The 25,575-nt window shown below is 40.9% G+C and overlaps 1 protein-coding gene across 4 annotated transcripts in view; it reads right to left on the bottom strand.

The window, feature by feature from the left end:
• Positions 1-25,575, bottom strand: part of TTBK1 (tau tubulin kinase 1) — an 87,406-nt gene that overhangs the window by 39,660 nt on the left and 22,171 nt on the right. Inside the window, exons 4-8 of one of the 4 annotated variants that reach the window (XM_031504273.3) lie at positions 23,704-23,844; positions 22,343-22,447; positions 7,104-7,169; positions 5,529-5,621; positions 4,722-4,847 (exon numbers count right to left, since the gene is read on the bottom strand). In XM_031504273.3, coding sequence (XP_031360133.2) covers positions 4,722-4,847; positions 5,529-5,621; positions 7,104-7,169; positions 22,343-22,447; positions 23,704-23,844 — 531 coding nt within the window. Of the gene's footprint in view, positions 1-4,721; positions 4,848-5,528; positions 5,622-7,103; positions 7,170-7,791; positions 11,309-11,896; positions 12,099-22,342; positions 22,448-22,584; positions 22,745-23,703; positions 23,845-25,575 lie in introns of those variants that run through there. The other 3 variants (XM_085575820.1, XM_085575821.1, XM_031504275.3) reach the window with 3 other exon arrangements.

The raw sequence follows: 25,575 nt of genomic DNA, 5'->3' as shown, positions 1-25,575 counted from the left end.
AGGAATTAATATCCTCACAAACACAAAGGCACCTTGCAAGATCTCCACACATTTGTAGACAGATGCCATTGTAAAGCCATACTGGCTTCTGTTCATGAGATCATCCTCACCCATCTGTCCACTAATCCCAGTCTTATCACAACTTTTCATTCTTTGTCATGGACATATCAGTATCAGGGAATGGTATCTTGTGAAGCTATTTAAAAATTGGTACTGCTTCTGCCACCTTCCATTCCTTTGACACTGAAGCATTCTGAAGTAAGAAACCACATGATAAAATTAGATGTTCAGCTGCCTTATTCTTAGCATTCCTTCAAGGACTCACTCAGCTGAAATAACTTTTGTTACTTTCTGCTATTACTTATTCTGTAACTCTTGCACTTGACTTTGCAGGCCATTAGGGATTTTACAGCCCTTTACTCCCTGTAGGGTCTTTTTCCATGGCTAAAGGATACCGGTATCTTCATCTGCTATTATTCTAGAGCTATTTAATGGACTTACTGAGTCTTCTCAACTTTCTCTGAAACCTTTATACTTCTGATGAAAGGTCAAAGCTTTACAAGGAGAAAAGTGGAGTGGAGAACTGCACAGAACAGTCCCATCAACAATCACTGCTCCTGGAAAGCCATGCAAAAAGTCACTGGATCCTGTCTAGGGATCCTCTGCCTACAGAGAGATTATTAAGAATCAGAAGCGTTTCCCAAGTCACTGCAAGCCTCCCATGCTGAGTTTCCTTCTGCTGGGCAAGACAGTGTGCAATTCCAACTCTCAGTATCAAAACCACTAGTGGGATAAAGAAGAGGTCCAGTATGTTTCTCTATTAAAGATGTTACTGTCCACGAGCACATAAAGCTTAATTGCACATTATGTAGTAGCATGCCATGTTTTGGGCTGATGGCCCAGAGAATGAGAGAGAAGCAGCCAATAGGGCACAAATTACCCACTAAGCTGTCATGATACATCTTGTTAAATGCCTTCTCCTGGCCAAGGCTCAGAAAAGGAATCACAATCAATCCTGAAATATCACATATAAAAGGTACCAAAACAGTTACGGATTGTCCAGGCACTCAAGCCTTGAATTCTTTGGAGTTTATTTAGGAAGATTAAATCCTTCAGCAGAAACTTTGCACATAGCAAATTGCTCTTGTTCAAGTTTCTAATCTGCACTGTAATCCACAACACAGTATTTAAGAATAAATATCAGGCACACCTCTTTAGTCGCAGGGGTCCCTTTTTGATAAGGGAATGCTCCTGATTTGTGTTTGTAAGTCCTACAAGAATTTCTAGGGGGAAAATGATAGGACTATGATGAAAGATATCTAGTAACTTGCTGTCCTGTTTTCAACTGCAATAGAGTTAATTTTATTCCCAATAGCTGGTGCAGCTGTTTTTGCCATTTAAGATGAGAACAGTGTTGATACCACACTGATGTTTTAGCCCTTGCTCAGTTGTGCCTACCCTCATTCAAAGACTTTTCAATGTCCCATGCTCTGCTGGTGGAGAGTTGCACAAGAAGCTGAGAGGGATCACAGCTGGGACAGCTGACCCAAACTGGCCAAAGGGATATTCCATACCATAGAGTGTCATGCCCAGTATATAAACTGGGGAGGTTGGCTGGAAGGGACCAATGGCTGCCTGGGGACTGGCTGGCATCAGGCAATTTTATTTTGCATAACTTGCTTTTCTTGGGTTTTATTTTTATCTTTATATTTTTATTTTTTCTTAATTACAATTATGATTATTATATTCTACTTGTTTCAATTATTGCATGGTCCTTGTCTGAACCTGTGTTTTTTTTCTTTTTCTTTCTTTTTCTTTTTTCTGATTCTCCTCCCCATCCCACTGTGCAGGAGGTACAGTGAGTGAGCAGCTGCCGGGTACACAGCTGCCAGCTGGACTGAAACCAACACACTTGCTCAGCATGAGAGAACTCAACCCAGCACTGGTTGTTCACAGGGAGTCTTTCCCAAATGCTCTGACAATATCTGGTATTGACTGAATCCAAAGGAAGATGTCCATATAGGAAACTTACCTTTCCACACCTGCTCAGGGTATGTACGGGACAGCCATTCTCTCATACAACAACAGCTGATGTAATCATTTTTCCTTGAGTGAAATGCAATTCACAATGCCCTAGCTGAGGGAACAGAATGGATTCCCAGGCACTTGCCTTTGCACTTTTAAATTTCTATAATCTTCTAGGAGCAAAAGTCACTATTACTTTTCTGATACTAATTGCAAAAAGATCTTTGGGGAGAAATGCCAGCCACCTCCCCAACCACACCTGAAACTACTGTTCTACCAGCAGGACTGTATGCAAGTCCTGAAATATTTTCTACTACATACTATCTGCACTTTTCCAGGGAAGAGGCATGCTTTTTGCTGTCAAATGAGTCAGAGAACCCCAAAATGCTGCTCTAACACCCACATCCTCCTGCTGTGAAAGTGCTTAAAGTTTGATTCTAACCATGAACCAACACTGACAGGGACAGACCTGACAACTGAGGACATGAGCCCAAGAAATACAAAAACACAGGATATAAGATCCATCACCTGACAGCTCAAGTCTGTTTTATTCTGCCATCATTTTCCTCTCCTCTGCTTAGGCAAACTCGTGTCATCTATCCATCAGAGAGAAGTGATCTCTGATCACGCTTAGTGTCCTGTTACCGCCTGGTATGTGTCTCTTGGAGACATCACCTCAGGGGCCCACAGCTGTAATAAATTGCCACTCAGCATGACATGGGCTTAGGAGAATCTAAAACTTCAACTCAGATTTTTAAATAAGCCATGACTTTATATATTTGTAAATACACTTTCACAATTTCTTTTATTTCTCTGTGGGTCTGATACTGGTGACAAATTTGGTATAATTTTTAATATTTCAAACTAATACATCCAGATAAATCAACATAAAGACATCTCTGAAGCTGAAATGCTTGGAGAATTTGCTGTCTCGAATAGGTCTCCAAGTCAAGCTAAAAGAGTCAGTGTTAGGTGGCAAGCTGCAGATGTCAAGACTTTTGTGGGGAGTTCCCATTTGGAGGCTTCTTGCCCAAGCTACACCTGCAAGAAACTGAAGGCAAAAAGGCAATTCACAGCTTCAGTCAAATGTCCTACTGTGAAAGAACTGTTTGTGATTTGGTACTGCCTGAATTCTGTCGGAAACATCTCCTTGCATTTCAGTCTCAAGGATGGCTTTTTGGTACCATTAGGACACAATTGTTTTAAACTGGAATAGAATATACCAGCATGTAGGTTCAAAAGCAGCTTTGGAAATCTCTAATCCAACCATCTGCTCAAAGCAGAGCTAATTAAAAGGCAGATCATATTTGTCATTCAGCCAATCTTTGGAAATCCCCAAGGATGGAAATTCCACAGCTTTTCTAAGTACCTGTTTTGTATATAAGAACCCACACTCTGAATTTTCCACAACCCCCCCAGACTGAGTCACAATTTCCCTTTCTGTCTCTATGCTCTCCACAACTGTCCTTGAGGCAGTGAAAGACAGCAATCAGATACCCTCTTTGACTTCTCTACGTTATGACAAACAAATCCACCTCCCTCTGCATCTCATCATTCCACTTCCATCCCTCTGTAGCTCTCCTCTTAGTGGCAAATGTTATTTTTCCACTGGATTATCCAGAAAGTATTTGCCTTTTCCTTTTAATTTTTAAAAAATGTGTGGTTGCTATGTTACAACATGTACATGGCTAAACCACAAAGGCGCTGTTGGAGAGTTTGTTGGAACACCCTCCTACCACTTTCCCACTCATTTGATGCACTATCAACAGGACCAGGCACTCAGATAAGACTGCACAGATCTGCTTATAAAATGTTGTTTCCATTATTGTCTTTAACGTACAGAGAAAACCACTGTGATTAAAAAAAGCAACACAGAATCAAGTTGCTTAAGTTCTTTTGTGTTAGTATGAGTTACTCACTTATAGGCTGACAACAAATACTGAATGGAGGAAAAACCCTATGTTAGATGAATATCAAAGAAAGAGATAATAATGGCCAAGGCCTATATAAGTCTGCAAGAAATCAAAGGAGTTGGTGTACACCCCTGAGCTGTCAGTATAGGCTCTTAGACCTTGGCATGCTGTGCCAAAATTCTCTCACATTTGGAGCACCTCAAATTTTTTGTGTCTTAATAAAAGCCAAAATACTGTGCTGTTTGGGAGGAACTATCTAGTGTGAAGTTCAGGATTATTTTGGACAGGGTGGTGGAAAGAGATGAAGGATTTTTTTAGATTTTGAAGAACTGAGAGTCCAGCCTCCTTCTCCTGGTTCTAGGAAAGGTATTCCTCAGCTATGGGGGCACACAAGACAGAGAGCACTTTAGACCTGATTAACATATGAGATCTGATAATCAGGATGCTTTGGCAAGAATAAACAGAGCTTTGAAGGTTGAATCAAGATTGGCTGACAGAAAAGAGATTGAATCAACTTCTACAAGCAAGAGATGTTGCAAAAGGTGTTTTTAATGTGATGATTAACCCAATTGTTGTAGTAAAAAATTACTAGCCTTCCTAGAATAGTATATAAGCATATGCAGTCCACAATAAATTTGGATTCTGATCACCAGTCAGCCTTCCCCATCTCTCTCCATCGCTGATACTCAGCCAGATATAAAGACATTCATGGAAATGTTAAAAAATCTAAATGCCAATCTAGAGTGCCACGCATCACACTGGGTAACAAAGATAGGCTCCCACCTGATAGTCTGGCTTGGTGAAGTAGTCTAGGCTTGCAATGTGATCCAGGAAAAGGTGGAACTCTGAAGGCATGTGTTTTAGCAGCATTCGGTGTTCATACTTTTCTTTTATCATGCCGACCTGCTCCTGGGGAAAAAAAAAAAAAAAGAAAAAAATTCAGAGCCAAGAATCTCTTCCATTGCTTCACATTTATAAAGACTTCTCATTCCTGGAACACAGACTCTTTCTAGACCCAGCATAATGTCTACACACTTTTCCTGTGTGCTGTCCAAGGCACAAGGAGGTTGAGCACTGAAGGCAGAGGTCAAAGAGGAATCTTAAGTCAGAAGCTTGCTGCATAGGTGACCTACTTCTTTCCAGGGATTTTATTTAGCACAAAGTATTTCCAAGACAACATGAACACTTAGCTTTATTCTGTTTAACTTTCTAATTTCAAATCCCTTTTGGCTTGTTTGTCACAGCAAAGCATTACCCTCCTGTCTTTCTAAAGGCTCTTTTTATTTGTCAAAAGGACAGCTTAGTCTTTTCACTTGAACTGTTTACTTGCAAGAAAAAAGTAACAAACATTTGATCAAATATGATGAACAATATGCATAAACAATGTCTAATTACTCCAAATAAGAGAAGCCCACCCCGTATATCAGAACACACAAAAGCAGGTTAGCATCTTGCAGCAAGACTTGGTAAAAAGAAGATTCTGGCTTGACTCCAGAAAAAAAGCTGCACTGAGCTGCAGGAGGAATAGTAAAGAGTCATAATAATTAAAATGTAGCACCCTCTCTTAAGCACAGACACCAGTTTTCCTACCTTATCTTTGATCTTTCTCCACGGAAGCTGACCAACGGCAAACTCCACCAACATGTAAAAGAGGGACCACAGATCATCGTGTCTGCCCATCTCCTGGAGAAAAGAGATACCAAGACTGAGGAGCAAAGTTCCACACGGCCCAGGGGTCCAGGTGTACTCTCCAGATGAGCTACCTCATTTTAAAGGGCAGGAAGAGAAGTCATACCTCCCAGTCAATGATTTAAAAAGCCAAATTAAAGGCTAAAGATACATATCTACTAATGGGACATGGAATAACCTAGATTAAGAAAGACCCCACATTGTATATACAACACATTTTTTATTATTATTTTTAAGCTTAAATATAATTCAAATCTGCTCAATGGTTTTTGCAGAAGACTCACCATCATGCACCACAACAATTTACAGATTTATAACATTTCCACATATAAGTCTCCTCCTGGGTTAGTGAATGGGAAATGGAAACATGCAGATAAAAGGCTGAAATTGTCAAAGCACATGAACTCATTTCTGGTGCTCAACTTCTAATGTCTAGGATATGATTTCTCAAAATAGCGTGCATTATACAGCATTTTTTGTGTCTAAATATACATTCAGCTGATGCCAGCTACAGCTGGGCCTACTCAGCTCTTGCAAAATTTATACCTCAGGTTTCTCTGTGTCTCTCAAGAAATAGAAAGAATTCATGATGGCATTCAGCTGCCCTGCCCGCATCACACTTTCCACGTTTTGTAGACAATAACTTGCTCCTTCCCTAAAAAAAACCTGACATTTCTTTGTATGTCACAGATAATCCTACAATCTCATTCCAAGTAAGGCCAGAAACCTGAAGGCAAAGCAGGAGGGCTGACAGTTTCCATGTGGCAGGCACTTAGCAGTAGAAATGCAGAACCTAGAACCACAGAAGATGCTGAGTTGGAAGTGACCCATCAGGACCATTCAGTCCAACTCCTGGCCCTGTGCAGGACACCTCAAGAATCACACCCTGTGCCTGACAGAATTGTCCAAACTTACTGTTTACTGTCTGCAAAGGAACACTACTGAAATAGAAGAGAGGAGTGTTTTGAGAAGAATGAAGATGAGACTTCTAGAAGCATTTATCATGAAACAGGCCAGACACTATGTTAATAATGGTTCTTTTCAGGAAGAAAAACCCTAGCTTTCACCAGGTGGCTCTTCTCCTGATGGCACAATGTTAATATTAAAAATTACAGATCAAGAATGGATCTGGGAACATGGCACTTGGTAATTCCTGGCTAAATTCTGCTAGAAACCAGCAGCAAGCAGCCTGGAATTTAACCAGATTTCCCCTTCAGTGTGGTTTACCTTTGCCTTCAAAAAGTGTTTAGTAATGCAATAATTACAATTTTAAAATCTGGCAACAATAGAGGACCCAAGAAGTGAAGCATAATTTTGATTTTACAGTCAACAGCGTTAACTACCTAACGGAAATCTTCTGATATACTAATTTCTGTAGATAACAAACCAGAACTCACCCCTCAGAAAGCTCCTGAAAACAGCTTTCTGAGGGGGAATTATCCTACTGGTAACTCTTTATAACTCCAAAATACTCACCCTGTTTTTGTGCGCATTCACGGAGGCATAGCGGACAGTTCCTCGGAAACCAGCAACGTTGCGAGGCTGGAGGGAGGCAAGAGAAATATCTCAGAAACAGAGTGGGTGACTGAATCCTCTGTGCAGCAAACTCCTGAGAACTTCTTGTCTAAATTGCTATTTTGTATGCATCCGAGGAATACAAGGTTCTTACTGCCTTCTTGTGCTCTAGCAGCTACAGAGAGAGTGTTCTTCGATTCTGCATATCTAGGAAAGCTCTACAGAGAAGGCAAGGTGGTTACAGTGCTATGTTAGAATAGTAACAGTCCAGGCATAGAGATAAGAACATTAACCAGGGTCAGATTTTCCTTTTTAAACTCCAGGTCAAGGGAAAAGCTAGTAAAGAAGTGCAAAACTGAGTCATGAGTAACGTGAGCCAAGCAGAGCCCAAAGATGGCCTGGTCAGGATGGGGATGGGGATCACCTACTCTGACAGATGACCACAAATGTTTGCTGACACTGCTGTAAGCATCTTCTGTAAGACTCCAACAAATCAGGAACCTCTGACTTTCAGAGCTCCTGCTTTTTTCCAGATTCTTCCCAGTATATCCTATCTTTATTTTCTCTTTCCCTGGTTCTCTTTTTCATGTCTTTGGGAATTAAAGGCTTGATACAGCGGGTGTGGAAAGGCAGTCCTCTTGTGACTTACTTGTCCCATCTGGAGGCTTTCTCTGCTTTGGGGGCTGAGCAACTGTTCCAACTCTTTCTACTGCTGCCTCCACAAGAACATTAGACCATGTGAGTTCACTTAATGCAGATGTCACTCTGAAAAAACTTGCATTTAAATAATGACATGCACCAAATTCTCTTAGTTGAACTAGAAGCACCAGAGTTAACAAGACTTAACAGCAGTGGTTTCAAAATTCTTGTGGTAAACCAGGTTCAGGCCCAGACTTCTTCCATCATAAGGCTAAGCTTGGGCAAAGAACTAAACCATATTCAAAATTAAGTTCCTACTCCAAAATAAAATTGAGCATGTTAATAACAAGTTAATTCAGTAACTTGTCCCACAGAGGTCAGTGGATTCAGGTTTGTTCTCTCAGCTGTGCTTGTAGTTCCAGAACTAAGCCTAGAACTCTGTACTTTTATTCTAGGGCACCCTTTTGTTACTTTAAATATGTACAATTCAGTTGCTTCCTTTTGGGTACAGGGAAATTGCTTTAAATTTCAATATTCTCAGAAAGAATAAAATTCCAAATATTTGTTTAATAAGTTCACCAACACCATGTATCATACTCACACCTGTACAGTGTACAATGCAGCTCATAAGTTATAAAGACTCTAAGCAAAAAAAAAGCTGCAAGTCTATCTTACAACTGTTTTATGCTAATAAAATACTCCCCAAAGAGAACACATATGCATACCCCATGCACTTAATCCAGCATTTAATCTTGCAGTACACCAGCTTGAGCTATAAGATACTTATTTAGCAGCAGGTAATAGTAGAGATATTATATTTGTGATCATGTGCCTCATCTCAGAACTATGCAATTCAGGATTCCCACTGACAAATGACTACAAAATATTTTTCAGAATTCCACAGAATTAACTGATATGAGTTCCTGAAAAGGAGAATACTGGCCCACTGGAATACAGCCATCACCATAAATTTGCTCTACACATTAAAAAAAAAAGTAGATAGCCCTCTTTTCCATTATGAATGGAAGATAGTGTGTTTGGATACTTTTCATGAACCATATTGTGAACAATTCTAACATGTAACCTGCAATGTTTTCAGAACAAAAATTATTCCATTTTTGCAGTCATGCAAGTACTGAACCAAGTACCATGTGGGCTGGCTTCAGTATATCAGCAATGTCTCTAAAAATTGTTTTAGATCAATACTTACTATTTCTGGCAGACAGGCTACCTGTGCAGTCTTTAATTAGCTCTGTTCTGAAACCAATGCCAGGCAGTTTGCAAGCACTGCTAGCAAACCTCTTCTCTCTCAGAAGCAAAGCAAAGCCCAGCTTTTGGTGCAGGCCTTCAACCTTGCATCTGTCCCACAGCCAGCATGACCTGCTGCTCCCCAGCAGTCCCACACCTGAACCCAGAGGGCTTTCCCTCCACTTCTCTCTCATGTGGGACCTCAGGGAAGGGAGAGTACTGCAACTGAGCAAGACTTTGCAGTTGCTTTGACAGGACCTTTAGAGTCCTTTGAACAAAACAGGCAGATGCTAACTGTGTAATAGTGTCTTTTGCTCGTAAAGATTGCACCTCTTTAACCATATTTGCCTGCCCTGCCAGTCACAAGGAATTGTCACTGCAATCAAGTATTTCCCAGGCTGTGGAGATACCTTGTTTTCCATTGAAACAAACAATTCCTCCCTGAGCATGTGTTGTAGCACATGCTGCAGACCTAACTATTATTGACTTTTCTTCTGGATTCATAAACATTAATTTTCTAGATGATTTCTTTACACACTTCACGTCTTCCAGTTAAAAACTTCATCCCACCACTGCACTGGCCAGCAGTAGATAAAAGCCTGGATAAAACTTCCTTTTTGTCCACACCAGTCCACAGTTGAGACATAATTGAAATTGCAACAGTTAGGAGCTTCAGACTATGGAGTAATATATAATCCAACTGATTTGAATCCCCAAAATTATAAATATATAATAAGCTATCAAGTTAAAATACAATTTTAAACCACATAGGTGATTATTTTTTTACATATCAGTATTACTATAAAAAAAGTTATAAAGCATATCTCTTCTTCCACTGATATTGTCTACCACAAATCTGAAGTACTTTATTACGCAGTGCTGCACTGTTAGAAGCTTGGTTTCAAATGAGTTTCAGCTTGTGAGAACGTGTTAGATTACTACCACAGAGCAAAACCTATACTCTGCAATTGTAGATTAGCATTAGCAATGTAGACCACCTCACAGAGACAGAACTAGGTAACAAAATCCTGTATGAAGTGGATGCATTTTCCAAACTGTGCTTTTATACACCCATCATTCTCCAGGTTAAACATTTGTATTTCAAGTGCCAACAGTGTCTCCCTCACGATTCACATGAAGTCTGTCTTTCCTGCATGCTTCCCTTTTATTTGAGGAGTGCTCATATTTTCTCATTAATGAGAATCCCTTCTCCTCATACCATGTTCATTCATACAGATTAAAATTATTCCTTTTGCCTCACTGGCAAAAGGAAACTAGATATTTTGAAAGTCCTGATTTTCATCTGCCTTCCTAAAAACTTGTATTTGGATGCCAATACTTTCCTCCTGCTGTTTCTTGTGAGTGTGGTACTCTCATGACCATGACCATTGGTTCCTCCCCAGCTTTCTTGAAGCCTGTGCAGACACCTCATGAGCTGCACAACCTTTGCCCCTGGCAGGCCTGCTGTCATCTAGGATATTAACCCATCTCCCCTGGAGTCAGGAAAAGAAGTTTCAGCAGTAAGAACATGAAAAAAAAAAAAAAAAGTTAGCACAGTTTGAAGAAAAGGTGGTAATGAGAAAGGAGATGCCACAGATCATGGAAAGCATTTGGAGATATATTTTAGATAGAAATTACTTGTGTTGAAAGGTTGTGGTAAAAAGGAAAAGTGAAAGAAAGCTTTAATTGAACTAAAAGGAAGCATTCATGTGACCTCTAGGAACCTTCTGCTTCGTCAGACATCATGAAGGAGATGTAGGGATATGCTTCTCCACCTCTTCTGGGGAGGACAAAATCCACACCTCTTATATGCATTTTGACTTTTTAATTTAAACAGCAGCATTTTGTAGAGTCATTAATGACTGCATCATATTGTATGCCCACAGGGAGTCAGAAATGAACAGAGGAAGCTGGAGACAGAAAAGTAAGATGAGAAAATTCCCTTCTCCTTGTCTCTGAAACCACAGAATTGACAAAATCAGTCTGGCAGCACCCAAATATCTGCCAGCCCCTCAGAGAGAATCCCAAGTGTTCTAGGCTTTTGTATCACATTTAGGTAGCTGCCATGTTCCTGCTGAAAAAAAAAAAAAAAACATATCATAAAGGAAAAAAGAAAACCAGGTGTAATTTGGACTTCCATATATAACAAAAGCACAAACCAAAATGAAAACCCAGAAGCATGGTGATGGCTCACTCACAACTCATAGCAGAGATGGTTACGAGCAGCAGATGGGAAGCCAACGCATCAAACACAGCCTCAAAAGAAGAGCCCAAAAGAACTGTAAAACAGAGAGAAACCCAAAGAAAAACATGATAAAAAAAACCAACAAAATGAGAAAAAAAATTAAACAGAAACGAATTAAAAAACATTCAATATTGTATCCCAACAGAAACCTGTGTCTTGTTTAGCTGTTGCCATCTCCCATCACCCTTCCCAGGGCTGTTGGCCCAATCTGTTCTCAGTTTCATTTAGACTTTTGTGAGCCTGTGTGATTTCTGGGTGCTCTGTAAGTGGTGAGAGGAGGCCCTCTAGGGAAAACCTTCCCCTGTCTGCATATCACACCTAATAACTGGAAAAACAAAGCTGAGAGCAGACATGCAGACAGCCTTACCACAGGTCACTTGTACACTTCTACTGTGGTTTTCCTTCCTACAATTATCTCATGTGTACTCCTCCCTTCCTCCCCTAACCAAACTGATCTAATAGCCCACAATGGCATTTGCTCCCTCTTCCCTTGCCCTTTTCATCCAGAGCAATTTCTAGCATTAGCACATAAGGTCTTAAAATCAACAGCAATGTCCCCTTTCCTATTTGAATTGTTACGGGTTCTCACCCAAGATACTTGTTTTTTTTCTGCAACCACTACCTTGCTTTCTCACAATCAATCTCCATACAAACAGTGGCTTGTCAACTTTAGAAGTTTCACAGCTGCCAACTTCAGGCATGTTCCCTTTCCCTGGTGAGTGCTGCCGTGCTCCACTGTCCATGGGGGGATGCAGAATGGTGGTTTGGGAGAGAGCAGGATGAAATTCAGTGCTGCTTTTAGGTCACATGAGCAGTCATTGTATCTGTGAATGGCACAGTAGAGAAATCTGAGGGACATCCTCATCAGAGGTAAAAATTAATATTATATTACATAACCTTAAAACTCAGTTCAGTGACCTGAGGAAAGACCTTGACTGAGAGATACTTATTCCAATAAAGATCAATTAATCAAAAGCAATCCACACAATGGAGTTTTTTATTTGAGTCTCACTATTCCCCTTTCCTAAAAACGTGCAAATCCTAAGAATTTCATAAATTTTGCATGAGATTTAGTTTTGAGAAAGTTATTTAAGTCTCCTGCTATTCTTTCCAAATCAAAAGACACAAAGCAGGTACGTTAAAATGCCATCATTGCTACTTTACTTTAGGAGAATTCAAAACTTAAATGAATTTAACATCATTAAAGACGAAGGTATTTTGTCTTTTTAAATAGCATGCATCACATGATTCCAGCACCTGAACTTGTGCTGAAGATGAGAATGTCTTTCTCAGAGTAAAAACAAAGAACAAGTTTTTTTTTTAGTCAAAAGCTTATTTCAGTTGTAATCCTATTATTCAGTTATCATGATTTTTAACAAGAGAGCTTTGGCCTCAGAGCTGCACTTGTTTCTTACATACAAGGTCCCATAAGGCAAAAAGCAGCACAGAATATCCCCACAGAAAGAACAGGGTGCTAAGTAAGAAAGGTAAGTTTTTCATCCACTGAAACAGAACAAGGGAACCACTAAAACGGAAATGTTTTGGAGTCATATCTCCTTTGGGATTTAGAGCACAAAATGCTTTCCTGGAACCAGATGGAGATGATGATTCTTTTCTATCAAAAGGCAGAAGACCAAAGGCAGCTGTGGCAAACACTGAGGTGCAGCACACTGAAGTTCAAACCTCCCCACATGTAAAGCCCATCTCCCTCCTTCCAGAGTACACTCTCATCCCTGAGCCATAGGGTGCTTTGAGATGCAAGTTAAAAACATACACGTTGGAAACGATACCTTTTGCATGGAATACATGAATAATTATTACCAAGAGGGAGGAAGTGTATGACCTGGCAGCAAATGCACTTACTTGTCTGAGGGGAGATCTTACCTGCAATCCAACTCAAATCCAACATTCATTCACCTAAGGAGCAAAGCCTCTGCCCCCTCATCACTAGTCACAGTAAGAGTTTTATATTCCTCCCTCATTTTTCCAGTGGGAAGAATAATCAGAGCTTCAAGTGGAATAGCATCAACCAGAAGGAAATGGCACATTCAGATGTAATGTATCCCCTGCAGCCTGGTAGTAAAAGCACTCAGAGATGGAAAATGGGATCTCAGTCCCCTGCAGGTATACATAAAATTTGAGCCTGAGCTGTCTCCTTTTCCCTCAACCCCTTAGCAGCTGCTGTGTAAAATAAAACCAACAACAACCTGATGCAGATGATCTGAGGTCACCCTCGTTGACCCTGGGTTTACCGTGAGGAAAGCAGAGAAACAGCCACATGTAGCAAGATACCAGATTCCCTGCTTGTTAAGAGAGTTTCAAATCCATCACCTAGTCTGCTTTCCATACATTTAATTTCAACAGCTTTGGATTTCTGTAACTGTGGCATTTTAAATCAGAACATAATCTCACTTCTCAAGTCCTAATTTGCTACTCCAGCAATTAAAGTAACAATGAGAACCATAATGTAATTTTTGTGACAATTTGTTTTATAACAAATTGCATTTCCAGTGAAATTGCATTTCTGTTATATATTAAATGTGCAGTGTTTTTAAGACTGAGGTCCATTCTTTTTCCTTTCCCTCATCTCTGAACAAATGTGACTGTGCTGTGTTTTTCAGCCTTTCCTGTGATTACCTTTTTACAGTACGAAGCTTGAGACAAAAATTATATTCCCACCCAAGCTAATACAGTAATACAGCTCCATAAATCTGTTATTCTACTCCAAAATGTTAATTTCTTATGTAATACAGATTAACATGTATTTCAAGAACAAAGCAAATATAAAGCTACTGGGCTTCTCTGTCTCACTATCTGAGGTACTAGGATGTAGAAGTTCCTGTCCTCTGTGTTATTTTATAGCTCATTTTCCAGTGGGGGGAAAGCTACTTAGTAGAAAAACAAGCCATCATCTCCTCTTCTAATACTTTGCTCACTGCAGCAAAGTTTATTTTTAACACTATGCACAGACATTTGGAAAATAAATACCTTTTTCTCAATTAGCTGACACATTTCTTCAGCCTTCCTCATGCTCTTCTGCACAGGCTGTGCACTGTCCTGCCTACACCATCATCCCTGTGCCCACTGACTCCCAGAGCCGCCCTCGTGCATGTGCAGTCTCCAGCAAGGCACTGCAAACTACTGCAGTGCAGTCTGAGCCACAAGGATCAGATCTAATCAATGGGCTGCAGCTGACTAAGCTAAAATAAAATGCTTGCTGAGCAGAACAGTGCACTGTCACATCCTGCAGTGGGAGAGAGGCTTCAGAGAGAGCCTCTATTTTCAAGTAAACAATTAAGATCAAGCTGCTAAACCCTTGAATGCTTGCAATTAATATTTGTGGAGTCACAGAGAATGTGTTTCTGGAGTCAGGGTAGTACAGACAGAGGAAAGACAGAATGCTTTCTGTACTGCACGTGACCAAACAGGCAGAGCCCAGCAAGGATCAAAGAGTTCTTGTCCAAAACGTGACCTACATTAGCACAGAAGACCTTCATGACCCAGAACACCTCCATTACACAAGCATATGTTGTTCATCATCTGCATAACAATGTTTATGTTTATTTCTCCCTTCAAGTTCACATTTTCTTCTCAGCCTTAGTTCTCCATATCAAACAGATTCTGCTAGTCCAGCTCTCTGCTATAAAAATTAATGCAAGATGAAAAATTTGACTTGTGCACATTCTAAAGAAGAGAATTCTACATATTTAAAGAACCCCAAATTTTCTCAGTTCATTCCCCAGTTGCTTAGTTCTCGTCTTAGCACTGACTACTGATACTGCTGCATGGCAAAGGTGGGTTGTACAACCAGGATGTTACAGCGAATAAAACTGTTCATGTCTCTATTTGAACCACAGCAGAAGATTGCATCTAGGGGAAATAATAGTTAAATCCTTAAAATAGATAACTGCATCCTGTAACATCAAATTTGTTATGAAAGGTCTTGGGATTCTCCACAAAACAGACTTTTTGGGTAGGAGGGAGTAAGGGAAGGGAAGAAAATTGTGAAGAAAAGACTGGACTAGTTTCTCAGAAGTGTATCCTCTGCAAATACAAGCACTTACTAACTAGTATTTTACAGACTTCAATAAAATTCCTTTCGTTCATCTTCTTGTGCATGTTGTAATCACAATCTTTTCAATCCCACTTCATGCAAGTTTATCATTATTGTCTTAGATCTGCAACACCTTATTTGAAACTGGATGGGTGGCATCCTATGCATCACTAGCTGTTACCTCATCTACATTTGTACAAAGGCACTAAAAAGGTGGTGTGGTTTTCAGCAGCCTATTCCATATGGACCATAACAATTGCATCACTGGCTCTATTCATCTCAGGTAACCTGTCTCCAGTCCTAAAAGAGATGCTTCTGGATATCCTACAGGTAGGGAGCTGGGCAGATGCATTCTGTTTCATCTGGAATGTGCAATACTAATTTTTAAAAGGCACAATGATGGTTCAGGCCCAAAACACAAGAATGAAAATTTGACACTCTTCTAAAGAACAAAATCAGCAGAAATGTAACTAGCTGGGATAGCTACCTTTCTAATTAGGAAAAGTCTACACAGCTTTTCTAAGGGAAAGTAGCACATCACCAACAGTTTTCTCTGCAGCATTTGTGCATATAGGTAAGGACAAGCTAGTCCATACACTACAGCTGAGTTTTCAAAAACACCAGCCTCTCAAAAGGTCCACACTAAAATAAATTGCACTGCAAAACACGTTTCTCTCTCATTTGAGTGGTGTCAACCATAGCTGTCCTTTAAAGAGGCAATAAACAAGGAGTTTTGAAATCAGCCAAATTCAGAACATGATTTCCTTTAAAAGTTTAACTGTGAGGCTGGTTCTTAATGTTTAACAAAAACTTTGTCATGAAAAGCATTAAAATTTTGATTTAATTTTCCCCCTCTCTTTATGGCATTTATAAACTGATAACTAACAGAGTTGTAGCAGCTGTGACAGCACTTAAAAAAGCAAAGGTGTGAGGGAGCCCAGGAACTTTGCCCAGGAACTGTGTGCCTCACTGGGCCTGCAGTAATGGTGGTGATGGGCTACAGAGCCTGGTTCCCCACATGACCAAGATCAACAGAATCTTCACAGAGCCTCTGGAAGAAGAAATCAAGAACCCTTCAATGCAAGGAAAAAAGGGCAGCTAGTGATAATGCTCAAAGGAGTAACAGATGTATATTCCCAAAAGAAGGGAAAATTGGCAGCAGAAGAGAGGCTGCTGCCCCACATGCAGATCTGCAGGTGCAGAATAGATTAAGTATCCTGGGAACTGGTGAGGAGGAACAAAACCTTGCCAGGGGAGCTACCTGAGCCTCAATCAAATGTCTGTACAGGGAAGCAAAGGTGAGCCATGGTCACTGAGGATTCGTTCCTGCAGAAATAAAAGTCCCCATCTACTGACCTAACTTGATGTCTCAAGAGCTTTGTGGCTTGTTTGGAACCTGGATATGGGATAATAAGGACAGATTGCCAAGTTTGTGTGGTCATCTGACTATTAACACTTGCAGCTCATTCACGGGAACACCAAAAGCGCCTCGTTTTCAAGCAATGACCTTGAATATTCTAAGAGTGACTACAGACCTTGAGGCATGGGGGTCTGGGTGCTCTCCTAAATCCTGCCAGGGAGAAGCTTGCATAGTGCAAGTCAACACCAAGCTGTCAAAGACGTGGCTTTGGCTTCTATGACCAAAGGTCCCTCTTTGAGGAAAAAGAACTGTTGGTGGAAGAAGGGATCCATTTGACACAGTGGCAAGAACATCTTTGCAAAGACTTGGCATCTCATTTTGCTAATCAGTGAGAAAAACTAAAAGCAGGTACAGCAGGACAGGATTACTATAACCTGAAGAGAAATAGAAGAACAGAGACTGTGAGGAGGCGTCCCAGGAGAGGATGATAGAAGCTTCCATGTCTCTCTTGGGGAAGCAGCACAACAGAGGGCCCACCTTGAGTGCCTGTCCAAAACCTCCTACATGTGTGTAACAAACAGGAGCAGTTAGTACTCTATGTGCCATTGCAAATCTATGGTCTCACTGGGATGATAAGAGACTTGGTGGGACTGCTTGCATGGCTTGAGTGCTGCAATGAATGGAAAAAAGGACTGGGAAGGCAAGGAGGTGCATTTTCACAGGAATGGCTTGAGTGTGATTAGCTTTTCTTGGAGCAGGGGATGGGACAGTCACTGTTGATGGGTAAGTGATTAGTACAGGTAGCATAATAACCACCTGCTACTGACTGCCTGATGAAACCTTCTTTAGAAACCTGAAGAAAGCCTTGTAATTGCAAACCCTGGTACTCACATGGGGCTTGGATTACTCCTGCATCTACTGCTCCTGCATCGACATATTGCAGAAATAACATGGCAGGGTGAAGCAATCCAGAAGTTTTCTTGTGAGCATTGAGCAGAGCCAGGAAAACAAGCAATGGAGGTTTGTAGTCATAAGGGAAGGACTGAAGAGAAACAGTTTCCTGGGGAACCTGGTGGACAACAAGCTGTCCATGAACCAGCAGTGCCCTTGTTGCCAAGAAAGCAAATGGTATCCTGGGAAGCATTAAGAAGAACATTTCCAGCAGGTCAAGGGAGGATATCCTGCCTCTCAGCCCTGGTGAGGCCAGTCTGGAGTGCTGTGCCCAGTTCTGGGATCCTCAGGACAAGAGAAACGTGGAGCTCCTGGAGAGGGTCCAGCAGAGGGTGACACAGATGATGAAGGGACTGGAGCACCTCAGTTCTGAGGAGAGGCTGGGGGAGCTGGGCCTGCTCAGCCTGGAGAAGAGACACTGAGAGAACCTCATCAATGTCTGTCAGTGCCTGCAGGGAGGGGACAGAGCATGGCCAGGCTCTGCTCGGCGGGGCTGGGCAATGGGACAAGGGCAGTGGGACAATGGGGCAGGAGCTGAGGCTCAGGAAGCTCCACCTGAACATGAGGAAGAACTTCCCTGTGTAGCACCCGAGCACTGGGACAGACTGCCCAGAGAGGTTGTGGAGTCCTCCTCACTGGGGACAGTCAAGAACCATCTGGATGCAATCCTTTGCCATGTACTCTGGGATGACTTTGTTTGAGCAGGAAGGCTGGATCAGATGCCCCACTGTGGTCCCTTCCAACTTTACCCATCCTGTGAATCTGTGTGTGATTCTTCTCTCCAGCATTAGATCACTCACCCAGAGTTTGGATGTTTCAGGTTCAAAAGGTTCCTCCCCTATAGGAGTTCCTCACTTGACAACAGAATACCACGAACACCAGGTATTTAAGCCACAGGCAGAATGGGAGCAGGCATATTGAAATCTCTCTCATTTAAGCTTTATAGCTGTGTACAAAGTTAGATATATTCCCTGGAAAATGGATGTTGGGAGGCTCAGAGCCCTGCAGAAGGCCCTGCTTACTGTAAGTAATTTTTTTCTGTCTTTTGTCAGAAAACATAAGTCTTGAGTACCAAAAGATGTTACTAAGCTTAATGAACCAGGAATACTTTGTGAATTTATCACTGGCAGTACACCCTTGAGACATGAAAAATTTCAGGTCAAACATACCTTGCTGAATATATATGACAGATCCTAACCACAATTTTCCACCTTTTAAACAGGAGAGAGTGTGGCTTAGAGAGGCAAGGAGGAGCAGTAAGAAATCAGCAACTCCTCTGGCAGTCCTGGCAAGCTGCCTGGCTGTTCCTTGTTCAGAAACTTGTCCTTGCAAGTGTTTGAAAACAAAACACACTGCAAACATTTTTTTTGTCCGCTAGCAGTCTGTCCTGTTTTTTGTAATAGCCAGAGTCCGCCTTGCTTAGCCATGATGTTGGCTGTGATGCAAATGCCAGAAATGCTGCTGGTAGCCAAAGTAAGATCCTTCAGCCAGGCCCTAAGCAGCTCCCAGCACACCACAGACACCACATGGCTACATAACCAATGCACATCTGCTCTGCCTGTCCAAAGGAGTAACTATCAAAGCCTGACTTCTACAACCCACAAAGAAATATCAAATCATGAGACTGTTGAGAACAGCTGAGCTTCCCTGATTGTCAACAGAGGGAAGAAAGGTTGCTGATGCTTCCTTACACACCTTCTGGTCCCAACCATCTTCTGTCCTTATAGAGCAATGTAAGTTCCTGCAGACTGTTCCCAGCAGACTTTGTAACATGTGGCAATGGGAAAGCAGTAGAGGGGTGAGACCATTCCTGTGACAGCAAATGTGTGCCAGAATAGTTTCTCTCCAAAGACTACCATTTGTGCTAATATTAGCATCCCACACAAGGGAGATCAGTTTTGGTTTCCTAGAAGCATAGGATAAATTCAGATTCAGAATAAACCTGGATTTAGTTATGCCAAGTGGGCCATAACTTCACAACTGCTGATCAATCAAGTTGAACTGTCAAATAGCCATCCTCTGTAGAGACATAGAGATCAAATCTACAACACTCATCAAAGGCTCAGGAGAGTAACAGCTCCTTACATAAAAGCTGCTGGGACAGCCCTTGAAATGATTCCACTTCAAAGTTTTAATCAGTCTCTAGAAAGTAAGAGGCAAGAGGTTAAGTTAAAAAAAACCCAAAACCCAACAAATCCACAGCATACTAAAGACTTGTATCATTATCTGTATTACTAGAAAGTCATTTAGAGTTTTTCTGAAAAGGTGATAATAAGATTGTGGCTGTGAATTTCAGAGGATATGAAAACAGCTGATACTTTTATAGTATTATTCATAAAGTATAACAATGCTTCTGAAACTGTAGGAAACTATAGAGAATCCATGTAAGCAGAAAACTTCTTTTAAAAAATTCAATATGGCTGAAAGCAAAATCCAGAAATGCTTCCAAAAAAAAAGGGAGTGAGTCCCATCCCTCACCTATCTTGTGTATTGCACCTCAGAACCAAACGACAGAAATACTAGGCTCAGAATAGTCATGTTATAAATCTGAAAAATTTATTCTCCATGGATAAATGAGTGGAAAGAGAATGGAGAAAAAAAATTTACCTTATTGGCTTGAAATAATCTCTTTAAACAAATGATAAAGTTCTTATTAAAAAAATACAAATACCAAACCACCACAAAATGTCTCATTTCTCTTGCCTTCATACTACCCTTCACCTCCATCTCCTTCCTCATCCTCAGTTCATTACTTGGGCAGCAATCACTCTGTGCTTCTCCAGACAAATGCCTTGGTCTGATAAGTGGGACTCAAAGAGGTATCAGGCAGCAGGGACACAAAAGCACCAAAGAGCCCAGTGAATACTGCATAATGTTAAAAGACACTGAAGTGAATATTTATGTGGTTTTTTATTGTATCATTTCTGTCAAAAAGCCTGACCCCTGAAGTGTGGTGTGGGAGAATAGGTACATTAGGTATATGAGACTTCATCCTGTATGATACTCCTATATCCCAAATGAATGGAGACTTTTCACTACTTTCAGGCAAGCACACTCCCACCCCTCTGGGATGGCATGGATGCTTTTAGGAACAGATCATATGTCATTCATCCTTCTATGAGACCCATCTGTGGCAAGCAAGCAATGAACCTGAGGCTCAGCCGAATGAAGACAAGCCTTCTCGGAGTCCTGCACTCTGACAAAGCCCCCCTCACCCACACCAGTGCAAGCAGGACACAGCTTGCAAGACACAGCTGAAAAATCTTTTCCCTGGAAAAGGCTGCATGTAGACCTGTTTCTAAAAACAGGGCCTGGGAGTAAACTAAAAGTTAAGTAATTTTAAATTACGGTAAGAAAGGAGAAAAATAGAGGATTCAAAAGAAGAGACATTTGGAAAAATTAAATTCTTTAATTGTAAAGGAAGAACAGTGTTCAAATAATGGGACTTGAAATACAGACATGAAGAATTATTTCATTAAGAAAGAAGAAATTTTGCAGAAAATCAAATGCCAGTTTCAAGCTGGAATGGACTTGAATTCTGACTGCAGAAAGAGGAAAGGAATGGGACTATATTTTGTAAAGGGCAATATGGAGAAGGGTTATCCCCAAACTAAAAAGCATTGACAAGGAAGGCCAGTAGTATGTAATGTGTGTCTTTCTAAGAATAAGAGGCAGCATAACCTTTGGAGCTGCTCCCAACTACAGGGCAAAAGAAAACTGAAGAAACTTATAAAAGAAGGAAACAAAAAAAAAGAGAAAAACTCCCCAGCTACATTTGTCTACTAGACACAAAATCTGCTCACTGGCCTTTGCTTTCTTCTCACTCCCCAGACATACCCTGCACTACTGAGTCTCTGTATTTAGCTAGCACATTATCAATATTTTCCAAAACAATTATCTTGCAGGTGGAAAAAGTGTGCAGATCCAAAGCTACAAGCCTAGGATGATAAACAGAGATATTGTATGGGCACTCTCTGCTTGCACTGTGTTCTGAAATATATCTAGGAATTCTCTGACAGATCCTAGAATATCTGAAGCTTTACACATCCTTATGAGTGACCCCAGGTAACATCATGCTGGTAAAAGAACTGAAGATAAAACCTATATTGCATGGCACAAGTCATATCCCCTGCCCTTACCTCCCCTCCAGGCAGGCGCACTGAAATATTCCTGCTAGGAAATCTGGATAGGGGAAGTAGACATAAAACCAAAGCCAGGAAGAGTGAGAACAGCATTACAGACTGCAGCTCACAGAAAGCTCAGCCCCAGAGATCAGGTCAGCCTCTAAATTCTAGCACATTTTTTCACAAAAATCTTTAAGAATACACCAACCTGTTTCCCCAGACCACAGAGAAATGAACTAGACCAGTCCCCTGGGGCTACAGAAGTTATATGGCCAGCATTGTGCTCACCCTTTTTGTTAATCCATATTGTACTCGGTAAGTATTGCAAACCTGTGGAAAACAAGATTATCCTAAAGGAAATAAAAGAAAAAAAAAAAGCCACACATCTTTTAAGACAAAAACTATCATCCCTTCTTAGATCCCCAACTCAGCTGAAGCCACTTGCTGCTTCTCACCTTGCAGAAAATGCAGTGCAATATAACAACCATGCACAACAACAACAAAATAAACAGAACCACAAAACCTTTCCATTCCTAATCAGTTGCAGAAATGGAAAAATACTAATTGAAATGTACTTACTGGTCGAACTTCCCCAGTGGTGTTGGTGTACTGGCGGGCCAGACCAAAGTCTAACATGTAGCACTTCCTGTATGTTGAAGGTAAGCGGCCCATGGCAAAGTTGGACTGGACAAAGAAGGAAAGAAAAGTCAAAATGATGCCAGCAGCTTGGGTAAGAGTGGCCATTTGTTAGCAAAACTTCATCATGTAGCTCCACATGCCTCTAGAGGAAACCAGTCAAAGAGATTAATTTTAAGATGCACCTTAAACATCATAATTAGAGAATCACTGCCTTGATAAGAAATTCACTTTGCAGATGAGAGACTGTGGAGTCTTAAAATTGCTAAAATTCACAATAGCTTAGCTAAATTTCTGCTGCTCTGAGAAAGAGCTACATTTAACACCACTAGCTCTGCAGTGAGAACTCTATGACTTGCGTAACAGGCTGGAGTTCTTGTAGACAAATGCTTCTGTTCATGGTTCAACTGCTAGCATGAATTATTCTGCCCTACCTCCCAGGATCTCCATTTACTGCATTGCATTGACTAGATCTATCTGAACATTGAGGCATATAGAAAACACCAGGCTTGGTTCTTAGTAAATAAACCAATAATAAGCAAACAAAGCAGCTCCTTTTTTAACCTCAGTCCTGAAGTTCTATCCTTTACCGTAATGGTGGCTGCTAAAGGGTCACATCAGTGACTGGTTTTCAACTGAATCTAGTCAGCCAAAAGCAGCTGATTTTAAAAGGAGCAAATGAGTTTGCTAAAAGGAAGTTGGTCACAGATATGGCACAGCAACAAGTGTTCAGGTCAAGTAGTAAAGAGCTGTAGGAAAAAGACTGATTTCTACAATGAGACTTGGAATTACTGTGCTTTGCCTAGGTAGATGACCAACAATGTGACTGTACTTCTGACACTGGAAACTGTGCTCCAATTCTTTTGGCAATCACTCATACAGGATTAAGAGTATGATTTAGCTAAGTCAAATACATGAATTAACATTTATTCAACTGATGTGTCACAAAACAAGACTTCCTTTCTGAACAACTTTTACAGTCATAATTGGCTAGACTCCAAAGGACCATTCAGAACCACTGCTTCATCATGGTATCCTGACTGGTGCAAGTATGAGTGAAAGCTACCAACCCACCACAGAGCAGCCTCTGCCAATAAAAGCTGGTTTGATATGCACTTAAAGGAAGGACAACACTATATTACTATTCTGTACCTATAGAAAATACCAAATATGTCAGAACAGTGGGTGTGTGCAAGGAAGCCTAAGCTTATCTTTTGAGACCTGCCCATATTCAGATTGTCTTTATTGACTCAAGCAGAACAGACAGGCATAAAACCAAAAGGAAAACTTCCAAAACAACATACAGGCTTGATGTCACGATGCAGGAATCCCACAGAATGAATGGCTTCTATTGATTCCAGAATCTGTTTGCCCAATCGCAGCGTTGTGCTCAGTGTGAAAGTCCCTCGAGGCTGACTCCTTCTGAGATCTGCAAGATTTCGGCCCTGAAACAGTCCATAGAACACTTAAACCATCACAGGAAAGCAGAGCCTTTCACAGCTGTGAGTTCTAACCATGCAACCCCAAAACAGCAGACATGCTGCTCAGGGAGGAGCTCACGTCATGTCTGCTTTATTTCTTGTGTAAGATCTTCCAGTAGTTCATTTTAGTTTTTAAGTGATGCATTTTCTGATAAGGAGGTACCAGATTGCTGTCTTGGGAAGTCACTACTTGTACATTAGGCACAGCATGGACAGCAGTGCCTCCGACTGTAGAGACAAGCATCTCCTTACTGTTAAACCCAGACCATACAGAAGCTGATTTTAGAACTACCTCTGACTGCTCTCTGAGCCTTCTGAAGATTAAAAGAGTAAAAATTCAATAAGCAGGTCATGATGCTGCAGTTTTATCAGAAACTTCCTAGCACACATTGTCTGGTTCAAACTCAAGCCAGCATTGTTGTGGCAACACCACAATGGGGAACGTTTTCTATCAAGAGAATCATACCCAAAATCAGGAGAAAAGGATTTTTCCACAGACTTAATTCTTATCAAAACAAATTACTATTTTAAATTTCAGAGGAAAAACAAAAGGGCTACCAGTTATGCATGAAAATCAAGACAATTTAGGGAAGAAAAAAAGAAAAAAAAGGATAGAGTAAATGCAAAAAAAATCCCAGTGTTATTTGATGTCTGTCATCTCAGTTTTGTCTATATCTCTTTAGCTTTGTAAAGAGAAGCTACTAAAATGATGGTATTCCATGGCAGAGTGCTCTTCTAACCCACAGAACTAATGCATTTACCAACTTATTAAAAACATTAGGAACAAGAGCCTGCTGTTTCAGAGAACATTCACAACAAAAGCTATAGGGACATTCTGTTCATTACTATGCTTTAGAATCTCTTGATTCTGCTTCTGTAAAGACATATCTAGAAGACATCTAGTATCCATAGAAGACATATGCTTATAATACAAGTCCACATGAATTCAAGCAAAATTCCTAACAGTTGAGGAAAAAACAGAGATTGCTCTCCAAATGCCATCTCTTCATCCACTTATTTCCAGCTCTCAAGTTATGAGTTATGTACAGACATAAAGGTGCCAGCTGGCTCATGTAGCATATGACAAGTGTCTCAAATTGTTTTGAGCCGTGTTTCACTTCAGGCTCTGGACCCTTGAAGAATCACACCTGACACAGGCCAGCTCACAGATACAACCAAGCCACAGCAGTCCACCCAGGTTTGCTCCTTAACATGAACAAAATCAAACTAAACCACCTCTCTAGTGCTTATCCTCTTGAATTTCTATGACACTTTATTAGTGGCAGCACAGCTTTGTCATTGTTTTCTGAAACATCCAAGTTACTGAACTGACAGCAGATCTCGCTTTCCACTGTAAAGCTGTTCCTTGAACACCAGCTCTCTTAACCAATGGTAACATGGAAAGCAAGACTCATTTTTTTCAGGACTGCATGCTGAAATGTGCTATAAGTTTCCCCAGCTGCTAGTGGCGCCAAGAAAAGACACAAAATGAGCATTACTTTCCAAATAAACACTGTCAGACTGATTATGGAACAGTGCAGATGCAATGAGTTACACAGCTTAAGAGTGTAAGCCTCAGTCCTACTGACTGAAGAGAAAGGGAGAATTGCAGTACACAACAGGCAGAGTGACACGTGATAAACCATGTCTCAGCAGGTCTTGAAGTTTAAGGAGAATTTTAGCCTGAAGAGTGAT

The sequence above is a fragment of the Lonchura striata genome, chromosome 3 (genome assembly GCF_050655825.1).
Source record: "Lonchura striata isolate lonStrDom1 chromosome 3, ASM5065582v1, whole genome shotgun sequence".
In the NCBI taxonomy this organism is placed as follows: domain Eukaryota; kingdom Metazoa; phylum Chordata; class Aves; order Passeriformes; family Estrildidae; genus Lonchura; species Lonchura striata.
Note: the sequence above shows the minus strand (reverse complement) of the source record. Positions and strands in the feature narration are given on the sequence as shown.